Source organism: Salmo salar, chromosome 21 (genome assembly GCF_965601325.2).
Source record: "Salmo salar chromosome 21, fSalSal1, whole genome shotgun sequence".
Lineage (NCBI taxonomy): Eukaryota > Metazoa > Chordata > Actinopteri > Salmoniformes > Salmonidae > Salmo > Salmo salar.
In genome coordinates this window covers 23,484,054-23,509,855 of record NC_138311.1, presented here as the reverse complement: position 1 = coordinate 23,509,855, position 25,802 = coordinate 23,484,054, and the positions used below count along the sequence as shown (strand labels likewise).

The 25,802-nt window shown below is 41.5% G+C and overlaps 1 protein-coding gene across 1 annotated transcript in view; it reads right to left on the bottom strand.

The window, feature by feature from the left end:
• Window positions 1-11,088: 11,088 nt before the first annotated feature.
• Window positions 11,089-25,802, bottom strand: part of mao (monoamine oxidase) — a 51,766-nt gene continuing 37,052 nt past the window's right edge. Inside the window, exons 7-15 of the mRNA XM_014164473.3 lie at window positions 23,763-23,912; window positions 22,817-22,976; window positions 22,457-22,553; window positions 22,304-22,357; window positions 22,082-22,139; window positions 20,899-20,996; window positions 20,587-20,698; window positions 15,077-15,139; window positions 11,089-14,948 (exon numbers count right to left, since the gene is read on the bottom strand). Of these exons, the coding sequence (XP_014019948.1) occupies window positions 14,793-14,948; window positions 15,077-15,139; window positions 20,587-20,698; window positions 20,899-20,996; window positions 22,082-22,139; window positions 22,304-22,357; window positions 22,457-22,553; window positions 22,817-22,976; window positions 23,763-23,912 (948 nt within the window). The 3' untranslated portion in view covers window positions 11,089-14,792. The remainder of the gene's footprint in view (window positions 14,949-15,076; window positions 15,140-20,586; window positions 20,699-20,898; window positions 20,997-22,081; window positions 22,140-22,303; window positions 22,358-22,456; window positions 22,554-22,816; window positions 22,977-23,762; window positions 23,913-25,802) is intronic.

The window sequence follows — 25,802 nt, the reverse complement described above, 5'->3', positions numbered from 1 at the left end:
CAAAGAGCTTTAACACGCTCTGGGCATAAGTTTGTGAGACTGCAGTGGGTTTATGTAACGGAGAAGACTGACTGCCATATGGCCTATCAGGAACCTGGCTGTGGCAAGACTGACATCACTGTTAACATGTTCTTTGTATTGTCTTCGTGATGGATCATGAGAAGGAGAGGTTGTTTACACATGTTCAAATATTTTCTGCATTCATATCAGTTGTAAAGACAACAACAACAAATGCATGTGAAAAAATAAACTTATAGTAACACACACACACACACACACACACACCACACACACACACACACACACACACACACACACACACACACACACACACACACACACACACACACACACACACACACACACACCACCATCCCCACCTTATTAGACTATAACCCAGCTCCATGGCTCCAGCTGTGATATGAAATCTGACACAGCCAATTTGCCTCCCAATCCGTCAGCCACTGGAGCAGATTCATAAAACAGTGTTTAGTAAGGCCCTAGAGCCTCATGGCCCCACCTCCAGTCTTAAGCACCCATTCTCCTCCCTGACTCCCCTCTGTCTCACCCCTGTCCCCTCCTGCCTCCCCCTGCCTTCCCTATGCTTCACTCAGGTGCAGAGATCCTCTCCAATATCCTGCCAGTGTACAGGGTTTCCCTGATGTCTCTGTGAACTGCAGGGGTGAGAAAAACCATCCCTGAGATCCCCTAAAGAGGTATTGTTAGATTACACTGAGCAGTATAGGGTTTTTATTCTCCAAACATCACCCTCCTAAAAACAAGGAAACACAGGGTATTTTCACACTTTTGAGCCAGAACAAGCTCAGTCAAGCCAAGCTTCCTGAGCTGGCCTGGTTACATACACTGTAATGGAAAATGTTTTATTATACGTTAACTTTTTGTTATATCAACAGTAAAATATGTTTTACTGCAGCATACTGTAAATTATGGTGCATTGTGGGAAAGAATTGCTGTTTTTCGAATGGTAGTGTAATTCTACCCCACAGAATACAGTGCATTACCGTATCTTTGGAGCGCCAAAAACTTTTTAACCATTAGTGGGTGCATGGTATTGTTGTTTCTGGGTCATTAACATATTTTGAGGCGTGCCTTGTAAGAGGCTATATTTGTTGTACCTGTGAGTGAGAATGCTGTACCAATTTAACTCCTATGTGGTTATAGTTCCCCAACAATTTCAAATGTATAGGGAACAGATTGGAGTGGCAGCAAGTCTTAAACCTTAAATGGTTGAGCATTTTGCCATGTTCTTTTGGTCTGTTTTGCCCTGTAGTCTCTGCCAGTTTGGAAGCCTCTGTTAAGGCCTCTAGAAGTGCAAGTGATATAAAATTCTAAATATTCATTAACATGCTGTAATGTTTGTGAACACTTTACCTAGCAGCCAACCTGCTTGCACCAATCCCTTGTAATTACAGTAAAATACTGTTAAATACAATCACCTACCCTCAACGAATTTCATTCATTCGTTCCGATTACGGTAGCATTTCCTTTTTTACAGCGTAATACAGTACATTTTACAGTATTGTACTGTGTGCCATTACACAGTACTTGCTTTGATACTGTCTTTATATTACTGTAGATGTACTGTAACATGAAATACAGAGTTTTACTTGCCACCGAGCTGCCTGTAAGCTACTGTTAAATTCATGGTAACCCCTTTACAGTGTAGTGACTATAGTTGCTGGAACCATGCTGAAAAGGGCAACGTATGTAAAAAGACAATTAGTGTGAAAAGGGTTATTGTTGAATAATGTAATAGTGGTTTTATTTCCTATAAAATAGATGTTTCTTGTGCTTACCCTTTTGGGAGTTCTGTTCAGCATCAGTGACTTTCCCTTGGCTGACAAAAACAATAGTTTCTTATAATTAACACTGGAATCCTTAGTGGTGAAACATCCATTTGCGAAATTACAACAACAAATAAGTTACTGCAAACAACAAACACCGTTTTTTCCCTGCACATTTTTTGACCATGCTCCTCAGCTCGGCAACGAAAGGGTTATTCCACCAATTAAGTGCCTTTTGAGTAGTGTAACTTGGTAAAAAAAAAAAATACTGCATATATTTTACCTAATGTTTATATTGTGTCACAAAGAGCACATGTTCAACTTAATAAAAAACACTTTTTCCCATCTCAAGTAACCACGGTAGTAATTTTGAGAGCCAAATAAATGAACAGGGTTGACGACTTCATCTTAAATATTGTGTGCAACAGGGAGGGGCAAATGAACGCAAGCTTCACTAAAACATTTAAATTGTTAAAACATTTGAAGCCTGTTTATCTACGGGTAATAAGGTTGAGGTGTTATGTCTGACCCCTCAGTTTTCCACCAAAAAACACCAGAAAATTGCAAAAAATAGTAAAACCAGCTCGCCTATGATTTGACTATTAGATGTTCAATGTTTAATTGAATGACCTAAAAACAATAACAATGGTGGTGGGGCGGCCAGTGGCACCGTTTCCCCCTACTGTGGATTCCATCTTTAACATTAGGGTCTTTCAATAACCCATTGTCTACAATCCTTCTTAAATGAGAGGTTAGTACGTGAAGTTTAGTTTTCACAGCAGTTTTTTGGTCATGCCAGTGGTTGTTTTTATACAAAGGTGTGTTATCCTGTGCTGCTCCTTATCTCTGCGGAACACTGATGGCTCATTTGAACTGGGGTTCTGGGTGAAAGACAGACAGACAGACACGCACACACGCACATACACACGCTGAACTGGAAACTGGAGCCGCAGAGATAAGCAGAACTCTCCAGTGCATAACAGGATAAAAGAAGGGTTTAAAAGGAAGGGTTTAAAAGAGGTGTAGTTTGTTTTTCAACATGTCAGTGGGATGTTGAACTGAAGATATACACTGACTGTACAAAACATTGAGAACGCTGTTTCCATGACAGACTGACCAGGTGAATTCAGGTGAAAGCTATGATCCCTTGTCACCTGTTAAATCCACTTCAATCAGTGTAGATGAAGGGGAGGTGACAGGTTAAAGAAGGATTTTTAAGCCTTGAGACAATTGAGACATGAATTGGGTTGACCGTACCCTTTTGGGAGTTCGCTGTTTCCATGACATAGACTGACCAGGTGAATTCAGGTGAAAGCTATGATCCCTTGTCAACCTCTTAAGGATCTGACCCTTTTTTTCAATTTTTGCCCGGAGTGACATACCCAAATTTAACTGCCCGTAGCAAGGATATGCATTTTCTTGATATCATTTGAAAGGAAACACTTTGAAGTTTGTGGAAATGTGAAATGAATGTAGGAGAATATAACACATTAGATCTGGTAAAAGATAATATAAAGAAAAAAACATGCGTTCTTTTGTATTTTTTGTACCATCATCTTTGAAATGCAAGAGAAAAACCACAATGTATTATTCCAGCCCAGGCACATTTTGGCCACTAGATGGCAGCACTGTATGTGCAATGTTTTAGACTGATCCAATGAACCGTTCATTTCTGTTCAACATTTTGTATCAAGACTGCCCAAATGTGCCTAATTGGTTTATTAATAACTTTTCAAGTTCATAACTGTGCACTCTCCTCAAACAATAGCATGGTATTCTTTCATTGTAATAGCTACTGTAAATTGGCCAATTAATACAAGTCCCATGATAGTAGTGACTGCCCATTACTTCTTATCACTTATCATGTATTCACATTACTTTAAGAAAAATATTTGTTTTAATTGATGGCTTTATTATTTAATTCCTAGTCATCAATTGAAATCACGGTTGTGGTGTAGACCTAACCGTGAAATGCTTACTTACAAGCCCTTAACCAACAATTCAGTTCAAGAAACAGAGTTTACTAAATAGTTACTAAATAAACTAAAGTTAAAAAAAGTTAAAAAAATTATCCAATCAAAAGGTAACACAAGAAATGTACATAACAATAACGAGGCTATATACAGGGGTCCGGCACCGAGTCAATGTGCGGGGGTACAGGTTAATCGAGGTAATTTGTAAAGTGACTATGCATAGACTTTTAATAAACAGCGAGTAGCAGCAGTGTAAAAACAAAAGGGGTGGGGTTCAATGTAAATAGTCTTGGTGGCCATTTGATTTGTTTAGTTGTTCAGCAGTCTTATAGCTTGGGGGTAGAAGCTTTTAAGGAGCCTTTTGGTCCTAGACTTGGTGCTCAGGTACTGTTTGCTGTGCGGTAGCAGAGAGAACAATCTATGACTTGGGTGACTGGAGTCTTTGTGTTATGTGAATTTCGTTATCAATGTTCATAAACTTCAATTAATCTACTCAGTCTGCAATCCAGAGTTTGTAAGATTCTGGTTGAATGAAACAGATGAGAGTCCCAGTTTACAATAGTCAAAATGTTTATTCACGAGTGTACTCTGAAGTCCATAATACAAAGACATCCATTTTATAGTTCACTCCTTACTTACGCACATACATCCACACAAACAGTAGGTGGGTTGTATCCCTCCCCAGAGTTCTCACCACTGTTTATCACTACCCAGCGCTGTCCGTTCCATTCCCCCGAGATTAGAGGAACCTTGAAAATGACTCCCTGTCCTATCATAAGTTTCTCAGAGTTCTAGCCAGGTCGGGTAATTGTTCTCGGTATTTTCTTAGACACACATACACACACATTTATCTCCCTCCCAGTCCAACCTAGTTGGACTTATGTTTAATACTTTAATTATTCCTTATACATGCTACATAAACTATAATCCCTAATGGTTACGTTTCAGGGTAGAATTATTTAATCATTATCTTTAAACATATAAATTATTTTATCACTTTGACAATTTATTGGGCCTTCCTCTGACACCGCCTAATATATAGGTCCTGGATGGCAGGAAGCTTGGCCCCAGTGATGTACTGGGCCGTACGCACTACCATCTGTAGCACCATATGGTCAGATGCCGAGCAGTTGCCATACCAGGCAATGCAACCGGTCAGGATGCTCTCAATGGAGCAGCTGCAGAACTTTTTGAGGATCTGGGGACCCATGCCAAATCTTGTCAGTCTCCTGAGTGGGGAAAGGTGTTGTCGTGCCCTCCACACAACTGTCTTGGTGTGTTTGGACCATGATAGTTTTTTGGTGATGTGGTCACCAAGAAACTTGAAACTCTCGACCTGCTCCACTTCAGTCCCGTCGATGTTAATGGGGGTCTGTTCGGCCTTCCTTTTCTTATAATCCACAATCAGCTCCTTTGTCTTGCTCACATTGAGAGAGAGGTTGTTGTCCTTACACTGCCAGGTCTCTGCCTCCTCCCTATAGGCTGTCTCATCATTGTCGGTGATCAGGCCTACCACTGTTGTGTCGTCAGCAAACTTAATGATGGTGTTAGAATCGTGCTAGGCTACGCAGTCGTGGGTGAACAGTGAGTACAGGAGAGGACTAAGCATGCACCCCTGAGGGGCCACAGTGATGAGGATCAGTGTGGAAGATGTGTTGTTGCCTACCCTTACCACCTGGGGGTGGCCCGTCAGGAAGTCCAGGATGCATTGGGAGGTGTTTAGTCCCAGGGTCCTTAGCTATGAGGGCACTGTCTCTATAGAGCTGCTGCCTATGCCGTCTGACAAAATCACAATTTTAGTAGTTCTTCAAAGTAAGTAAGGCATACTTTTATGACTGCTGAATGCCAACTATCAATCAGTTAGATCTTCCATTTTCATGCTCACAAAGGAACTTCTTTCCATCCCTCTCAATCTTGTGTTCTCTCCTCTCTCAGTCTCCATGTTTGCTCCGCACAGACTGGAAAGTTTAAGCGAGCATGCCATGGATTATAGTCATTGTAGTCAATTACCACGTTTTCTGCACTAAACTATGTAGAATATGGGCCTGTTGTAAACTATGACTCCCTACTACATCGCACAGTTCAGGCTTGATCTTATATTGCACATCAAGGTCACAGAAAAAAAAATGGAATTCAAATAATTGACCCGACTCTTTGGTCAATTAGTTTGTTAAAGACGAAAATTAACCACATGTTTGGTTAATCGCTCAACACTAGCATAGACTGTAAAAAGAATGGACAAAGCCATTGATGACATCACCCCATTGTTCCCTATATGAAGTCTCAGTAGCATTTGAAGATCAGGAAGTGTCATTTTAGGGCTTCGCCATCTTGCTTCATGGAGGACTTTTTGGAAACATTGCATGCGCAATACGAGCTACTCTAGGAAGTGACGTTGCAGGCTAGCTCAGTGCTGCCCCCTCTCATTGTGTATCTCAAGTTGAAGGCAGTCTGGGGTACTGCAGGCTGCACATTGTGTTTCTAACTTCTTCTGTGTGCGGTTTTAAAATCATTGGTTCAAGACATACATCTGGTGGAATAAAATAAAGTATTGGTCCCATGATTGTGTTTGGAAAACTTGTATATCCACGAATATTGACCATGAAGATCGCTATACTCCAATTGACTATAATAGGGGGATTCTGCTTCCTGAAAACATTGCCTGCATTACCCTGGTAGGCTTTGAACTTGAAATCCTCAATGACCATGTTTACATGCACACCCATATCTCCTTATTATTTGGGATACTCAAGTATTCTGTTCTTGAGTTGCGCATATGAACATCATATCCTGTTTACAATAACCCAAAAAAGCTTCTATCCCAGTTATGAGAAACCTGGATAAGATGCCTGGGATATGCTTAACTTTGACTGGATACTGTGGCATGTAAACATCTTATCTCATTTACTGTGGCTTTTCATGGTCTGCGCAGGCTGTGTCGCATATCATTCCATAATCATTTATTTAGCTGAGACTCTGTACTGGACCATATAGGATACTGTCTACTTTCACCCCTAATTTAGACAAGTTTCTGTTTATAATTTCCAACATTTGGTAGGCCATGTTATAATTTCGGACATTTGGTAGGCCATTTGTTTGTCAACTATAGTTAGATACATGCAGCTTCTTTTCTGTCATTACTTGTGGTCCTTGAAGACTAAATAAAGTAGTGCTCACCCGAATCATGTCTTAGAATAAATGCATTAGTAATCTATCCAGTACATTAGTAATCTATCCAGTACATTAGTAATCTATCCAGTACATTAGTAATCTATCCAGTGCATTAGTAATCTATCCAGTGCATTAGTAATCTATCCAGTACATTAGTAATCTATCCAGTACATTAGTAATCTATCCAGTACATTAGTAATATATCCAGTACATTAGTAATCTATCCAGTGCATTAGTAATCTATCCAGTGCAATAGTAATCTATCCAGTACATTAGTAATCTATCCAGTCCATTGGTAATCTATCCAGTGCATTAGTAATATATCCAGTGCATTAGTAATCTATCCAGTACATTAGTAATCTATCCAGTACATTAGTAATCTATCCAGTGCATTAGTAATCTATCCAGTGCATTAGTAATCTATCCAGTACATTAGTAATCTATCCAGTACATTAGTAATCTATCCAGTACATTAGTAATCTATCCAGTGCATTAGTAATCTATCCAGTGCATTAGTAATATATCCAGTGCATTAGTAATCTATCCAGTGCATTAGTAATCTATCCAGTGCATTAGTAATCTATCCAGTCGCCAGTCTAGTAATCTATCCAGTGCATTAGTAATCTATCCAGTGCAGCATCCGTACGTAATCTATCCAGTCCATTGGTAATCTATCCAGTGCATTAGTAATATATCCAGTGCATTAGCAATCTATCCAGTACATTAGTAATCTATCCAGTGCATTAGTAATATATCCAGTGCATTAGTAATCTATCCAGTGCATTAGTAATCTATCCAGTACATTAGTAATCTATCCAGTACATTAGTAATCTATCCAGTACATTAGTAATCTATCCAGTGCATTAGTAATCTATCCAGTGCATTAGTAATCTATCCAGTACATTAGTAATCTATCCAGTCCATTAGTAATCTATCCAGTACATTAGTAATCTATCCAGTGCATTAGTAATCTATCCAGTACATTAGTAATCTATCCAGTACATTAGTAATCTATCCAGTACATTAGTAATCTATCCAGTACATTAGTAATCTATCCAGTATATTAGTAATCTATCCAGTACATTAGAACTCTATCCAGTGCATTAGTAATATATCCAGTACATTAGTAATCTATCCAGTACATTAGAACTCTATCCAGTGCATTAGTAATCTATCCAGTACATTAGTAATCTATCCAGTGCATTAGTAATCTATCCAGTACATTAGTAATCTATCCAGTACGTTAGAACTCTATCCAGTGCATTAGTAATTTATCCAGTGCATTAGTAATCTATCCAGTGCATTAGTAATCTATCCAGTACATTAGTAATCTATCCAGTACGTTAGAACTCTATCCAGTGCATTAGTAATTTATCCAGTGCATTAGTAATCTATCCAGTACATTAGTAATCTATCCAGTGCATTAGTAATCTATCCAGTGCATTAGTAATCTATCCAGTACATTAGTAGTCTATCCAGTGCATTAGTAATCTATCCAGTGCATTAGTAGTCTATCCAGAGCATTAGTAATCTATCCAGTACATTAGTAATCTATCCAGAGCATTAGTAATCGATCCAGTGCATTCATTTTAATATAGCTAGGTGGGACAACCACATTCAGAGTAAGTACACTTCCCTTCAATAAAGTAGCTATGAGCAAAGTCAGAGCTAGTAAGAAAATAAAAGTGTGAGTGTTAGATCATGAAAGGCTTTATCTTTTTTATTTTTGCCAGGGGGGGGGGGGGGGGGGGGGGGGGGGGGTCTGTGGGATTATTTAAGAGGTAGAGTTTCAGATGTTTTTGGAAGATGGGCAGGGACTCTGCTGTCCTTGCTTCAGGGGGAAGTTGGTTCCACTATTGGGGTGCCAGGACAGAGAAGTACTTGGACTGGGCTGATAAGACAATCAGTTTGGGCGCATATTTGGGCGCATATTTTATGTGGTTGAAATACTGTTTGCTTGCATAACAGTGTCAAAGATAATACATTACACACACATTCACATTTTATCAAGAGGTGCTGAAAAAAAGAAATCATATACCTCCACTCCTGTTCCAGAGACAAAATTAAAATGTATTGTTTCATTTTACTGCAAGAAATTCATAATTTAGCAGGAGTTATTATTATATTATGCTACATGTGAGAGGTCATAGGCTTACAGTCAGTGTCCATATTTCAGTTACTATTCCATCTAACCCATATGAAGTTAAAGGAGCAATATTCTGTTCACACTCGTGAGCGGGATATCAAAGGTGCATGTAAACAGCTTATCCCGAATAAGACCTTAAGCGGATAGGGGTGCACATGTAAATGTGGTCAGAGCGGGCAGTCGTTCTCCCCTTGGAGAGAGCTTAATTTGTGACTGGCTACTGCCTCTATGTGGAGGCTAGAGGTACTGCAGCCTGTTGTGTATGCCTGACATTGCCCACCCATTAGATCCCAGCCAGCCTGCCAGCCAGACAGTTGAGTGAAGTGGGCTTGAAGGACACCACTTAACACTGGACTAAGACCTTGTTTACACCTTGCATTAACATGTGGGTTTTGTGATCTGGTCAAGGTTTGTCACATCTAAACACATTAAAATGTGTCTCTTATCCGTCTACTGTGTCCGCACTGAGACCAAATTTCCTGGTGCCCAAATTATTTTACAGATATTCTTTCAAAATAATAGGAATGTATTGATTTTAAGACAATTATTGATGCCATAAGTCAATTGTGCTACCTGCCAATGATTTTAAAGGCCAGTATAATGATTTAAAGAGTTTGAAGCCCAGATCTGTTTACACTTGATTAATATCCAGATACAACGGGTCCCTAACCACCTCCAGAGGTGGTCAGGAAGATCTGATCACAATGCGTCTTTTAATCGTCTACACCAGTCTAAACATGTGGGCACAATCAGAAAGTGGGCAAGATCAGGACAAAGGATGCATGTTAGCTCCAGGTATAAACAGGGCTATAGGTCAACATCTGGAGACCACAGACTACAGTCCAAGGTTACGAGCTTTGGAAAGTCTTCAGACCCCTTCCCTTTTTCCACATTTTGTTACGTTACAGCCTTATTCTAAAATGTATTAAATTATATCTTTTTCTCATCAATCTACACACAATACCCCTACTGACAAAGTGAAAAGAGGTTTTTAAAAACAGAAACACTTTATATACATTAGTATTCAGACCCTATGCTATGAGACTCGAAATTGAGCTAAGTGCTGTTTCCATTGATCATCCTTGAGATGTTTCTACAACTTGATTGGAGTCGACCTGTGGGAAATTCAATTGATTGGACATGATTTGGAAAGGCACACACCTGCCTATATATGGTCCCACAGTTGACACTGCATGTCAGAGCAATAACCAAGCCATGAGGTCGAAGGAATTGTCCATAGAGCTCCGAGACAGGATTGTGTCGAGGCACAGATCTGGGGAAGGGTACGAAAAAATTTCTGTAGCACTCTGTAGAACTCTCAGACCATGAGAAACAAGATTCTCTGGTTTGATGAAAGCAAGATTGAACTCTTTGGCCTGAATGCCAAGCGTCACGTCTGGAAGAAACCTGTCACCATCCCTACGGTGAAGCATGGTGGTGGCAGCATCATGCTGTGGGGAAGTTTTTCAGTAACAGGGACTGGGAGACTAGTCAGGATCGAGGGAAAGATGAACGGAGCAAAGTACAGAGAGACCCTTGATGAAAACCTGCTCCAGAGCGCTCAGGACCTCAGACATGGGCAAAGGTTACCTTCTAACAGGACAACGACCCTAAGCACACAGCCAAGACAACGCAGGAGTGGCTTCAGGACAAGTCTCTGAACCCGATCGAACATCTCTGGAGAGATCAGAAAATAGCTGAGCAGCGACGCTCCCCATCCAACCTGACAGAGCTTGAGGATCTGCACATTATGGGGTATTGATTGTACATTGATGAGGGGAAAAAAGTACAATTTAATCCATTTTAGAATAAGGCTGTAATGTAACAAAATGTGGAACAAGTCAAGGGGTCTGAATATTTTCCAAATGCACTGTATCTAACTCATTCATTCACTCACTCGCATGCGTTGATCTAGCTAGTTCACAATCCTGCCCTGCAGTCCTACACACACGCACACATAAGAGATAAATGACTCCGAGAGACCAGTAGGAGGTACATTTCAAAGAATTTATCACCAGCTTTGTAGAGAAATCATACAAAGATGTTACAGAATGCATTTACACGACTAGAAAGTTGGACACTTCATACACACAGCCAGTGGGAGAGGGATGGAATAGATTAGAACAATCTCAAGGCTAGAATCAGACACAGAGAGGAATAGATGTGATAAAGAGGTCAATGGAATAGGCTATTGTTTATATGTGTATTCCACAGTACTGTATGTTGAGTATAATTCTTATATGGATTTCAACCACAATACATGTTCATGTCATCACCAATCAACTGCATTACAGTTAAAAACAACTTTGACTAGCACCACCGATTTCTATATGCTAGCTATGCTACCAGCTTATACGAACAGGAGTTAGCATTTAGCAGTCACTTCTTCTAAACCTGAAAAGGAACAACTTCTACATGTTATGCAGCAAAAACAGCCAAATATATCCAAATCCGACTTTAGTAACCACATGACAGATTTGACGAATATCCATTTTGTTAGATCAGATTTGTTGAATGTGCGCCAATCTGGCATCCTTATTCTATCCCCCACAGTGTGCGTTCCATGTACCTCTTTACTGCATCTATCGGACATTGATGATGTCATACAGGGAATCAGAGGAGCAGCTGGGAGCTGTAGTTATAAAGGTTCCAGTTGGTTCCTGTAGTTCCATTCACTAGTTTTCAGGCAGAACCATTTAATACTTAAGCAATAAGACCCGAGGGGGTTTGGTATATGGCTAATATACCACGGTTAAGGGCTGTTCTCATGCACGACGCGACACGGAGTGCATGGATACAGCCCTTAGCTGTGGTATATTGACCATATACCACAAACCCCAGAGGTGCCTTATTGCTATTATAAACTGGTTACAAACTTAATCAGAACAGTAAAACTCTATATTTTTGTCATACCCGTGGTATACGGTCTCATATACCGAGGATTTCAGCCAATCAGCATTCAGGGCTCGAACCACCCACTTTATAATGTAGATTATATAAAGACTATACTTCTACTATACTTCTTAGAGAATGTTGAGATCTTCTTTGACATCGTTGTCCAATCCCTCTTCATCAGATTCTAGTTACAACCAGGTCGCAAAAGTTACGTTGAGGTGAATCAAGTGCAAAAAGATGCAATGCTTGGGGCCTGGCGTTAGAGGTTAAAGTTTAGTGCCAAGGTAGGATTATAAGCTAAACTAAAGTAAGGGATAGATAGCTTATCAGAGGAGTACATCAATAACAACATTACAGAACACCTAAATAGCTTCACTGGAGACGGATGGGCGGATTTACACAGTTCACAGTGTGCCATTTTAAGGCTCACGCATACACACATGGTGGTAGAAAGCTAACTGTAGTATCATGGAAGTTAGCTTGATTGTTTGTTTAGCCTCAGACGCTAACCTAATCCTGTAGGAAACAGAGCTCAGTCATTGTCCTACTGTAGGAGGGTGACACTCAATCCAAGAATGGGGTTGCAGCTCTAGTTAATGCCAAATGGGGGAGAAGGGAGAAATTGGGATGAGGGAGAAAGTGGGAGAAAGTGGGAGGAGGGAGAAAGTGGGAGGAGGGGACGGGAAAAGAGTTTCATAGTCACACAGGCACTTGATAAATGACAACACACCACCACGACTTGTAATAAGGCACGACAGACTATACTCACGACGTACGCACACGTCTTCGGGACGACACCACGTTAATCCACCACTCAATGTACGAATGTACAGTACGCTTCAGAACAGATGGGTTTACAGGTTGATACTTAGAGCAATCATTTGGTTAATCTACAGATCTATTTATTTATCTTTTAATTCCCTCACATTTTCTGAGGAGCAGTATCTTTCAATTCCACTGTTGTTTGTAAAAAAAAAAAAATCTATATATCTTATTGGATAGAAATCTTTTCAATACATATTTTTGGGGGGGATAAAATCTCTATATCTGCTGAAAAAATTGTGAAACTATTTATTCAGTATCATGGGGAAATTTGCTATAGCTATAAGGAAACTCAATGCTCTGGCTTCAGCAGAAATAGATGGGAGAACCAATATCATAAGGTTAAATAGACAGTGTTTATTTCCCTGGCTAATGGTTAGCCAGCTCAATAAATACTGCCTAATATATTTCTGTGATAAATCTAATACAGCATCTCAACATGTAGCAACGAGAGCATTAAAATAGAATGGTTACAAATAAGGTCTTTCCATAATTACACACGCACGCACACACACACAATAATGCATACACGCACAAGAATGCATGGAGAGACAGACACAATAAGTGTACTCACGCACACACGCACGCACGCGCATGCACGCACGCACGCACACACGCACAAACACACAGGGTTAGGTAGTGACATAATGGATGGAGCTTTAGCTTTTGATAAGGGGAGAATATCACATGTTTGTAGTACTGTAGTAATATTCTTAGTATTTTGCTTAGTTTGGTATTCTTAAAAAGGGTTAAGGACCCAGACAATAAAAGGATTGTCTCTAAAATGACTTCCAAGTGTAATGGCCATCTTCAACATACAGTTTATGATTATCATCGAGGATTGAGCCTCATTGTAAACTATGGCAAATATAAAATGAAACGCATGATATTTAACATTTGCTCATAGGAGATTAGAATGGAAACAACAATGACAGAAATCATAACATATGGAGGAAATACATTCAAATACTTCCATTCTCTATACAAGGCATACCATGACTATTAAGAGCAGCTTGATGGAGACGCAACTCTAGATGCAGGATTCTGGTTACATTAATAACACAGGTATTCGGACATTATTATGACGTTACTAAACTGTTATTATGACGTTACTAAACTGTTATTATGACGTTACTAAACTGTTATTATGACGTTACTAAACTGTTATTATGACGTTACTAAACGTCATCTTAGAGCTGGTTACAGCTTCTATGCCATTAGAGATCAGATCAGTCAGCACCTAAAATCAGCAGCGGTAATTAACACGGAAGTATCGCACGCACACACACACACACACACACACACACACACACACACACACACACACACACACACACACACACACACACACACACACACACAGATAAATTAGTCTTGACTATCCTCAAACAGTCAACGCAGGTATGTGATTTTATTGGCAATTTCCGGAATGATAATGGTCATAGGAAAAGCTACTGTTTCCTTTTTCAATTACTCTGATTTAGTTGTCATCCGTTAAAGAGTCTGAATCAAACTTATTTTGGTTTATTTTGCTCTCACTCCCCCCCCCCCTCTCTCTCTCTCACACACACACACTCTTTCTCTCTATCCACTCACATCTTCCATCGCAAATCTAAGGTGTCAAAGACACAAATCCTAGCAGAACAGACAACTTTATTGTGAGTTGGTCTTGAGAGACGGTCTGTTGGGAGACTGTTTACACTAGTTTTAGAACAATGGATGGGGGCGATGGTACAGTAGTGAATGACAGAGTTGAACAGTCTTTACCAAGGCCGATAACACACTATGGCTACGTCTAACATGGCACCCTGTTCCCTATATAGTGCATTATTTTAGACCATAGCCATATGTGGTCAAAAGTAGTGTACTACTCTTGTTCTGGTCAAAAGAAGTGCACTGTAAAGGGAATAGGGTGCCATTGGAGAATTGCTCTGTAGAGATGCAGGAGAGAAGGATGAGGAAAGTGGGAGGGGTTTAGGTTTAGCTCCGGGTGAGAAGCCCCTTCTTATAGGCTAAAAGGCCTGCTGCCGTGGCAACAGACAGGACAGAGGCTACGCCCAGGAAGTTGATGAACCCACCCACCGACGGGAGGTTCCGCTCCCAGAAGGTGGTAACGAATGGGAGTGATGGGACTTCCTGTGTGAGAGAGCGAGAGAGAGACGGGGGCACAAAGTTAGGTCTACATTCGCTAATGTCCTTTAGATACTTTACATTTAGATTTAAATTTGTTTTATATGTGACTTATAAAGTATTGAAATCCTTACCATTGACTCAGGCTCTGTTTGCCAGATCTGATTCTGAGGAATCCTGCCTATCACACTCATGACCTGGAACAACAATTCATTCCTTTACAATACAAAAAAAATACATGTGTACCACAATTTCTTTGTAATATATTTACATTTTTCTTTTTGGGGGGATATAAAATAAATATACACTCCCCTGCGTATTTATTTGGACAGTGAAGCTAAACCTTTCAACTTGGCAAAATACTACAGCATTGGGATTTGAGATCAAGTTGTAAGGTGGCACCGACAGACATAGCAGCTCTGCTTCTAGCTCCTAAGCAACTTTGCAGTATTTTGTTTTTTTGTGTGTTATTTCTTACATTATTAGCCCAGCCCGTTTTGTGTTATTACATAAAGCCGGAAATAACTTTTGGATATCAGAGCGGCAGTAACTCACCAGCATTTTGACCAGGAATACGACTTTCCCAAATTGTATCCTTTGTTCGTAACCCCCAGGGCAATTGAAATTATCCCAGAGGCTGCTCCAAGACGACTTCTAGTCCAACTCAGGAGGCGTGCACACCATCCACCGCTTCCGAGTATATTACTCGCTAATGTTCAGTCTCTGGACAATAAAGTAGACGAGCTCAGGGTGGGGATCTCCTTCCAGAGAGACATCAGGGACTGTAACATACTCCCTTTCACAGAATCATGGCTCTCTCGGGATATACTGTCCCCGTCCATACAGCCAGATGGGTTCTCAGTACATTGCGCAGACAGGAATAAAGAAGTCTCCGGGAAGAAGAAGGGGGATGGTGTATGTTTCATGATTAGCTACTCATGGTGTGATAGTGATAATACACAGAAACTCAAGTCCTAAAATACCTGACAATCAAATGCCAACCGTATTACCTCCCAAAATAATTATCTTCGGTTATAGTAACAGCCGTGTATATTCCCCCTCAAGACGATTCCACGACTACCCTCAAGGAATTACACTGGACTTTATGCAAACTGGAAACCACATATCTGAGGCCGCATTTATTGTAGCTGGGGATTTTAACAAAGCAAATTTGAGGAAATTGCTACCGAAGTTCTATCAACACATTGACTGTAGTACTCGCGCTGGTAAAACACTCAACCACTGCTACTCCCCCTTTCGAAATGCCTACAAGACCCTCCCTCACCCTCCCTTCGGCAAATCAGATCAGGACTACATTTTGCTCCTCCTTTCCTATTGGCAGAATCTCAAACAGGAAGTAGCTGTGCTAAGGTCTATTCAACGCTGGTCTGACCAATTGGAATCCATGCTTCAAGATTGTTTTGATCACGTGGACTGGGATATGCTCTGGGGTGCCTCTGAGAATAACATTGACGTATACACGGACACAGTGACTGAGTTCATCAGGAAGTGTATAGGGGATGTTGTTCCCACTGTGACTATTAAAATCTACCCAAACCAGAAACTGTGAATAGATGGTAACATTCGCTCAGAACTGCCACATTTAAGCATGGCAAGGTGACTGGGAATATGGTTGAATGCAAACAGTGTAGTTATTCCCTCCGTAAGTCAATCAAACATGCAAAACGTCAGTACAGTGACAAAGTGGAGTCGCAATTCAACGGCTCAGACATAAGATGTAAGCGTGTTAACCCTCGCAAGGCTGCTGGCCCAGACGACATCCCTAGCCGCGTCCTCAGATAATGCGGAGACCAGCTAGCTGGAGTGTTTCCGGACATATTCAATCTCTCCTTGTCCCAGTCTGCTGTCCCCACTTGCTTCAAGATATCCACCATTGTTCCTGTACCCAAGAAAGCAAACGTAACTGAACTAAATTACTATCGCCCCGTAGCACTCACTTCTGTCATCATGAAGTGCTTTGAGAGTCTAGTTAAGGATCATATCACCTCTACCTTACCTGACACTCTAGACCCACTTCAATTTGCTTACTGCCCCAATAGATCCACAGACGATGCAATCGCCATAGCACTGCACACTGCCCTATCCCATCTGGACAAGAGGAATACCTACGTAACAATGCTATTCATTGACTATAGCTCAGCCTTTAACACCACAGTACCCACCAAGCTCATCATTAAGCTTGGGGCCATGGGTCTGAACCCCGCCCTGTGCACCTGGGTCCTGGACATCCTGACGGGTCGCCCCCAGGTGGTGAAGGTAGGACACAACACCTCCACTTTGCTGAGCCTTAAAACAGGGGCCCCACAAGGGTGCATGCTCAGCCCCCTCCTGTACTCCCTGTTCACCCATGACTGCGTGGCCATGCATGCCTCCAACTCAATCATCAAGTTTGCAGACAGCATAACAGTTGTAGGCCTGATTACCAACAATGACGATACAGCCTACAGGGAAGAGGTGAGGGCCTTGGGAGATTGGTGCCAGGAAAATTATCTCTCCCTCAACGTCAACAAAACAAAGGAGCTGATCGTGGACTTCAGAAAACATCAACGGGACCGCAGTGGAGAAGGTGGAAAGCTTCAAGTTCCTTGGCGTATACGTCACTGAAAGTATTCAGACCCCTACACTTTTCCCACATTTTGTTACATTACAGCCTTATTCTAAAATCGATTAAATAAAGAAAACAATTCTGCAATCTACACACAATACCCCATATTGACAAAGCGCAAAGTTTTTTTATATATTTTTTGCAAATGTATTAAAAATAGAAATACCTTACTTACATAAGTATTCAGAACCTTTGCTATGAGACTTGAAATTGAGCTCAGCTGCATCCTGTTTCCATTGATCATCCTTGAGATGTCTCTACAACTTGATTGGAGTCCACCTGTGGTAAATTCAATTGATTGGATCTGATTTGGAAAGGCACACACCTGTATATATAAGGTCCCACAGTTGACAGTGCATGTCAGAGCAAAACCTAAGCCATAAGGTTGAAGGAATTGTCCATAGAGCTCCGAGACAGGATTGTGTCGAGGTACAAATCTGGGGAAGGGTACCAAAACATTTCTGCAGCATTGAAGGTCCCCAAGAACACAGTGGCCTCCATCATTCTTGAATGGAAAAAGTTTGGAACCACCAAAACACTTCCTAGAGCTGGCTGCCCGGCCAAACTGAGCAATCGGGGGAGAAGAGCCTTGGTCAGGGAGGTGACCAAGAACCCGATGGTCACTCTGACAGAGCTCTAGAGTTCCTCTGTGGAGATGGGAGAACCTTCCAGAAGGACAACCATCTTTGTAGCACTCCACCAATAAGGCCTTTATGGTAGAGTGGCCAAACGGAAACCACTCCTCAGTAAAAGGCACATGACAGCCCGCTGGGAGTTTTCCAAAAACAAGATTCTCTGGTCTGATGAAACCAAGATTGAACTTTTTGGCCTGTTTACCAAGTGTAACGTCTGGACGAAACCTGGCACCATCCCTACGGTGAAGCATGGTGGTGGCAGCATCATGCTCTGGGGATGTTTTTCAGAGGCAGGGACTGGGAGACTAGTCAGGATCGAGGGAAGATTGAATGGAGCAAAGTACAGAGAGATCCTTGATGAAAACCTGCTCCAGAGTGCTTAGGACCTCAGACTGGGGCAACGGTTCACCTTCCAACAGGAAACGACCCTAAGCACACAGCCAAGACAATGCAGGAGTGGCTTCGTGGACAAGTCTTTAAATGTCCTTGAGTGGCACAGCCAGAGCCCAGACTTGAGCCCGATTGAACATCTCTGGAGAGACCTGAATATAGCTGTGCAGCAAAGCTCCCCATCCAACCTGACAGAGCTTGAGAGGATCTGCAGAGAAGAATGGGAGAAACTCCCCAAATAAAGGTGTGCCAAGCTTGTAGCGTCATACCTAAGACTTGAGGCTGTAATTCCTGCCAAAGGTTCTTCAACAAAGTACTGAGTAAAGGGTCTGAATACTTAGGTAAATGTGATATTTCCGGGTTTTTTTTCTTATAAATTAGCAAATAAAAACACAAATTTTTTTTTTTTTAGCTTTGTCATTATGGGGTATTGTGTGTAGATTGATGAGGAAATCAAACAATTTAATACATTTTAGAAAAAGCCTGTGATGTAACAAAATGTCAAGGGGTCGGAATACTTTTCCAAAGACAGTGTTTTTATTTACCTAACTTGGCAAGTCAGTTAAGAACAAATTCTTATTTACAACGACGGCCTAGGAACAGTGGGTTAACTGCCTTGTTCAGGGGCAGAACGACAGATTTTTACCTTGTCAGCTCAGGGATTCGATCTTGTAACCGTTCGGTTACTGTCCAACACTCTAACCACTAGGCTACCTGCCGTATCTGTTTTACCATTTAGAATTCAGGGGACCTTATATATCTAGTCCCCCCATTTGAAGGTGTCATAAGTATTTGGACAAACTCCGTCTTCACTTCTCCTCCACATTTACTGGATTGGTTGAACAGTGCAGAAGAGAACCTCCCCTGGCAGTTTTTTTCTCGTCAGGACCCCAAAAAATTGAAGAGAAAGGGGAATACCTAGTCAGTTGTACAACTGAATGCATTCAACTGAAATGTGTCTTCCACATTTAACCCAACCCCTTTGAAACAGAGAGGTGCAAGGGGCTGCCTTAATCAACATCCACAGCACCCGGGGAACAGTGGGTTAACAGTCTTACTCAACCCAGGATTAAATCCAGCAACCTTTCAGTTACTGGCCCAACGCTTCTACCCTCTACCTGCTAACCTCCCCGGTTATTACTAATGGTGAGAGATTAGCATGTTTTGGGGGCATCATTTTGTGTGTCTGTAACTTTCTCACTCATCATTATTCACGATTCATTCATGATTATCCATAATCATGGTAGCATTCACATTAATGTAGAAGTGTTCAGAAACATACTATTTTGTTATTTACAATAAAAATGACTGATCAATTACACAAAACATTATTTAACATTAATTTCTATTGGGCACAACATAATCTGAAACACAACCAAAACAAACTGCAAATGCATCCAACAAGTTATAGAGTAACAAGCTTGATGTAGTCAATGCATGCTAGAAATATGGGACCAAATACTACACTTTTGACTAAATGCAGTATACTATAAGTGAATTTGTCCAAATACCTATGACATCTTAAAATGGGGGGGACTAGATATAAAGTGCATTCATTTGGAAATGGTAAAACAGATATGTACTGTATGAAAGTAGCCTGAAATAAAAGGTGACATTCTGTACCATTTGATCTCAAATCCAAAATGTTAGCGTATAGAGTCAAATAAAAAGTTTTAGCTTCACTGTCCAAATAAATATGTACACTTTTAGAACAAAATTAGCTATTAAGAACCTAAAAGGATTCTTCGGCTGTCCCCATAAGATAACCCTTTGAAGAACCCTTTTTGGTTCCAGTTAGAACCCTTTTGGTTTCAGGTAAAACCCTTTTGTGTTCCATGAAGAACCCTTTCCACAGAGGGTTCAACATGGAACCCAAAAGGGTTCTCCCTGGAACCAAAAAGGTTTCTCCTATGGGGACAGCCGAAGAACCTTTCTGGAACCCTTTTTTCTAAGAGTGTAGGGGAGTGTATTACTGCATTGTGAAGGCTCTCACCTCTCTGGCGGCCCTCTCCCCTGCCTGAACAGCCCCCTCCATGTAGCCACTCCACTCAGTAGCTGTCTCAGTGCCTGCAAAGTACAGTCTGCCTACTGGCTTCCTGAGAACCCTAAAAAGAGAAGGGAGGAGAAGAGGGAGCGGAAGGAGAGGAGGTATAAAGGTTAAATAAAAGGTTAGATAACGTCACTGTGTGTGTGTGTGTGTGTGTGTGTGTGTGTGTGTGTGTGTGTGTGTGTGTGTGTGTGTGTGTGTGTGTGTGTGTGTGTGTGTGTGTGTGTGTGTGTGTGTGTGTGTGTGTCTGCTACTTACTTGCCGTACTGGGTGAGTATACCAGGGGGGAAGTAAGCAGTGTAGCAGCCTCCAGAATACTCCTCCTCACACCAGTTCTTCTCCTCATAGTGCACAGGCTGGGCGAGAGAGGATTGGGGGTTAGTACTCATATCAAACTGAAAGCTACAATCCTTAGTTGCTACATCCATCCTTGGACCTATACATTTATGATACATACCCATTGATTGTTTAAGAATAAAACTTAGAAATGCCTGATGAGCTTAGTGTGTGTGTGTGTCACAGTGTGTGTGTGTGTGTGTGTGTGTGTGTGTGTGTGTGTGTGTGTGTGTGTGTGTGTGTGTGTGTGTGTGTGTGTGTGTGTGTGTGTGTGGGGGAATTACCTCTGATGATTTTAGGTGCTGACTGATCTGATCTCTAATGACATAGTCATGATGTACAAATTAAATATTAACAAATACTGTACAGTCTCAAAACATGGTTAAAACTATAATTGACGGTCAGTGCTTGCATCCATAGCTGTCAATGTATTTGAGAGTGGTTCACAATTCTACTTCTATCTACAATATGATGTAATGTTTTCATAGAATAGTAGCTAGTAGTAGTAGTAGTAATAGTAGTCATAGTAGTAGTAGTAGTAGTAGTAGTAATCATAGTAGTAGTAGTAGTAGTAGTCATAGTAGTAGTCATAGTAGTAGTAGTAGTAGCAGTAGTCATAGTAGTAGTAGTAGTAGTAGTCAGGGTAGTAGTAGTAGTAGTAGTAGTAGTAGTAGTAGTCATAGTAGTAGTAGTCATAGTAGTAGTCGTAGTAGTAGTAGTAGTAGTAATCATAGTAGTAGTAGTAATCATAGTAGTAGTAGCAGTAGTAGTAGTAGTAGTCATAGTAGTAGTAGTAGTCATAGTAGTAGTAGTAGTCATAGTAGTAGTAGTCGTAGTAGTAGTCATAGTAGTAGTAGTAGGCATAGTAGTAGTAGTCATAGTAGTAGTAGTCATAGTAGTAGTAGTCATAGTAGTAGTAGTCGTAGTAGTAGTAGTAGTCATAGCAGTCATTGTAGTAGTAGTAGTCATAGTAGTAGTTGTAGTAGTAGTCATAGTAGTCATAGTAGTAGTCATAGTAGTCATAGTAGTAGTAGTAGTAGTCATAGTAGTAGTAGTAGTAGTAGTAGTAGTGGTAGTCAAAAGTAGTAGTAATGGTTCCACTCACGTGCAGAGCTTCCTCTGAGCCCAGCACTCTGGAGTAGATCTCACAGATCCTCTTCTTCCTACAGGGGACAACACCCCATTTTTAAGGGTTAAGGAAGGGATAGGGTTAAACTCTCAATACTAGTACACATGGACATTCCTACTAGCATAGTACACACACGAGGAAGTGAAGTAAAACACACTGTAGGTACTGAACACGTTAAACAGTCAGACAGATGTTTACCTCTCCTCTCTGGTCAGTTCACATAGCTTCCTACACTTGCGGGCCAGGATGAAGCTGTGACAGAGGAACCGGAGAAATACAGTTATTACCACAGTTTCTTGTTCTTTATAGGTAATCATACTGGGATGCAGAAAACAAAATATCTGTGTTTACCCCATAATGGCGGGCACAGTCCCATCAGGCTTTGTGTCATCCAGAGTCAAGCTGATGGGGGCCTCTTCCTCCTCGATCACCATAGTGCCACAGTATCCTGAGAGAGGGGGAGGAGTGAGATACAGGAGAGAAGGAGGACAGGAAGAGAGAAGGGATCATTAGACATGGATAAGGAGACAAGGAAGAGAGGACATCTATCCCTCAGTCCTTCATTTATTTCTCCAAGTTATCTCTCTAGTATACCACATATTTGATGACAGAGCCCATGGACCCTCCCTCCCTCCCTCCCTCCCTCCCTCCCTCCCTCCCTCCCTCCCTCCCTCCCTCCCTCCCTCCCTCCCTCCCTCCCTCCCTCCTTACCTTTCTTCCTCCAGAAGTTATCTCTGTAGTAGACCATACACTTAATGACAGAGCCCATGGGGACCCTGTGGATCAGCTGGTTTCGGAGCGGGGGCAGCTCGGGGTTAAAGTGTATCTTCAGGTTCAGACCAGGGGCGGTCGCCACAATCACATACTTGGCCTGGGAGAAACAAAACACACCAGAGAAGAGTTGAGGCCTACGTGGTGTGTAGTGTGTAGTGTGTACCTCTCCAGTTCTCCCCGGGAGACTAAGCAGCTCTAGGGCACTTCTGCTTAATGGGTTTTAACAGGGAAAGAGGATGTGGTCTGGATAGAGAGATGAAGACCAGCTTACTTACAACAATGTCCTCAGGCTTACACACACACACAGACACACACACATGCACTCCCGCCCGCCCGCACACACACAAATGCACACAAACATACGCACGCATGTAGGCATGCACGGCACACAGGCACGCACGCACACACAAACTAAGGGGCCCTGTAAGTACAGAGTTGTATGGATAAATGAAGGATTCCTAGAATGTTCCAGGAGTTCTAGAATGCAGATTTACAGTAGTCACAACATGGACCTTATGAGGTGTCATGTATTATGAACATACAAGCTCTAGATGGCAGCAGAGGCACAACCTGATTGGTTACAACAGTGGAATGTACACTTTATAAACCGTAACTAGTTTTTTTTGCTAACTTACAGCAACAAGTTACCTGTAAGTTACTGTAAAAAAACAGGTAGAATATGTTCCTGTCAATTCCAAAGAAACTTTGGTTAAATTAAAGTTTTCTGGGAAGTTACGGTAACATACTGTTACTTTTTTTTAATAATAACTAAACGGTAACTGGGTACAAGTAAGTTATCGTAAAAACAAGTTGCATTTTTTTACAGTGTGGGCTGACATCATCAATAGGTTGATGGATTGGAGATGACTGCTCTCTCACCCACCTTGTATGTTTCCTTGTTGAGAGTCTCAACCTCGACCATGTCCCCTGTCTGATCGATCCTGTAGACGGGAGATTCCATCTTGACACACTCACCCAGCTCCTTGGCCATACACTCACTGATCTGGCTGGAACCGCCCACAAACTTCCTCTCCTGAAATGTAAATACTGTATCATCAGTCATATGAATCAAATACACGGAATGGTAATAAGGCCTAACCTGCTCCAAGAGGGCGCTGCTCTGCGACTGACCCCGTGCTGTTTCCAGCCTCTGTGTGTTTGTGTAATGTTCAGAGGGTTGGGAAAAACACAAGACAGGAAAAGACACATTTATTTTACAGTGGACTATTACTGAAGTGCAGTACTTTTGACAAAGTTAGATGTAGTATTCTCTACAGGCTGAATCCTAACGTCAGAATACGCGCTATCCTAATCCTAATGACATCAGTGCCAGATTTACACCCTATGAGACATGAAATTGTTGTTCTGTTCCTTCTTCTGCCTCCCTAAATATACCTAAGACACTCAGACCCCCTGGGACAGTTGACTGATGTTTCTGTGGTGAGCTGTCATGGCCTTAGAAGACAGTACAACAACACTCATTTGAAGTGTAGTAAACTGAAATCAGTCAGGTGTATTGGAAAGTGAGAGTGGGTCTTGGCAAGGCCACATTACAAAGTACACAACGCTGAGTAACCTTTGACCCTCTCCATATGGTTAGTGTCAACTTCCCTCAGTTTTCTCTGATAGGAAACCCATTGTGTGCCTTCCACTGTGAGATTGGGCCAGCTATAACTACAGGGTCTCAAGGCAGGTCAAAAACTGATGATGGCAGTGGGACATTTCTGCATGATTGTAAGTGATGTTATACTTTCACCTGCAACCAAGAAAAGTTGTTTGTTTCAAAACACATGTACACACATAGTTGTTTTGAGTTGAACAGATGGAGAAGGATTTGGAACAGTGACCTAGAGTGTAGTGGATCTTTATTATGCATCTCCATACCATAGCAGTACTCTACTGAGGACAATTTATCTGCAGAGAATGTGCGACTATGCTTGGCATGCATGACAATTGACTTCAACATAGGAGCAAATGCTATATCAACTCATGACAAACTTAGGTTTCTCTATTGCTCTACCTGGAAAACAAACACACTGAATGAAAACATTTGGAGCCAGAGAGCGGGGCGGACCAAACAGGAAATGAAAGTGGATGACCTCACAACAACATCCTCTAATTACTCCAACACATCCCCTTCAACCGTCACCTAGGCAATGGAGCCACTCAGCTTTTCAATGTAAACCAGAGCAATGGGTTCTCCCTGGGCTCTGAAGAACAGCAATTGTGGAGGGAGGGATTATTCCTGTAAATTAGAGAGCAGGGAATGAACAAGGCTAATTTGGGGGGGTTGAAGGACGGCTCTATAGGGCCAGGGAATGGTAAGATTTTGAATGGCTAATTTTGCCACCAGAGGTTTCATGTTAGTGACAATCTAAGTAGAATCCAAATGAGAATGTTATTGTTGTGGAATGTTTTGTGCTAACATGGAGGATAGTTTGCTGAGCTCAGTTCAAAGGCTCCTGCATGAGAGGCTCAGCTCAGCAAACCTAGAACCCAAGCCAAAAACAGGGCTTACCCTATTTTACAGGGCAAACGTCTCCTTATTCTATGTAGGGTTCTTCATAGAACCCCTTGTATATGGTTGTACCTAAAACATTCTATGAAGGGTTCAGCATAAAACCCTCTATGAAGGGTTCTACCGAGAACACTTTTCTCTTTGGAGGGTTCTTCTTAGAACCATCAATGAAAGGTTCCACCAGCATTATTAGACTTTAAAATAATTACATATATCATACAACCTTTCTTTGAATTTCTATCTACCCTACCACAGTGGTGTTAGGAAACCCCTGGTTTACAGGCCACAACAGGCCTGCAAATCACATTATGTTGGCTTGCAAAGTGATATGCAATTCCTATTGTAATCTAGCCAGAGTTAGGATATCCTACAAGTGGATTTTTTTTATCACCTGTATTCAGAATG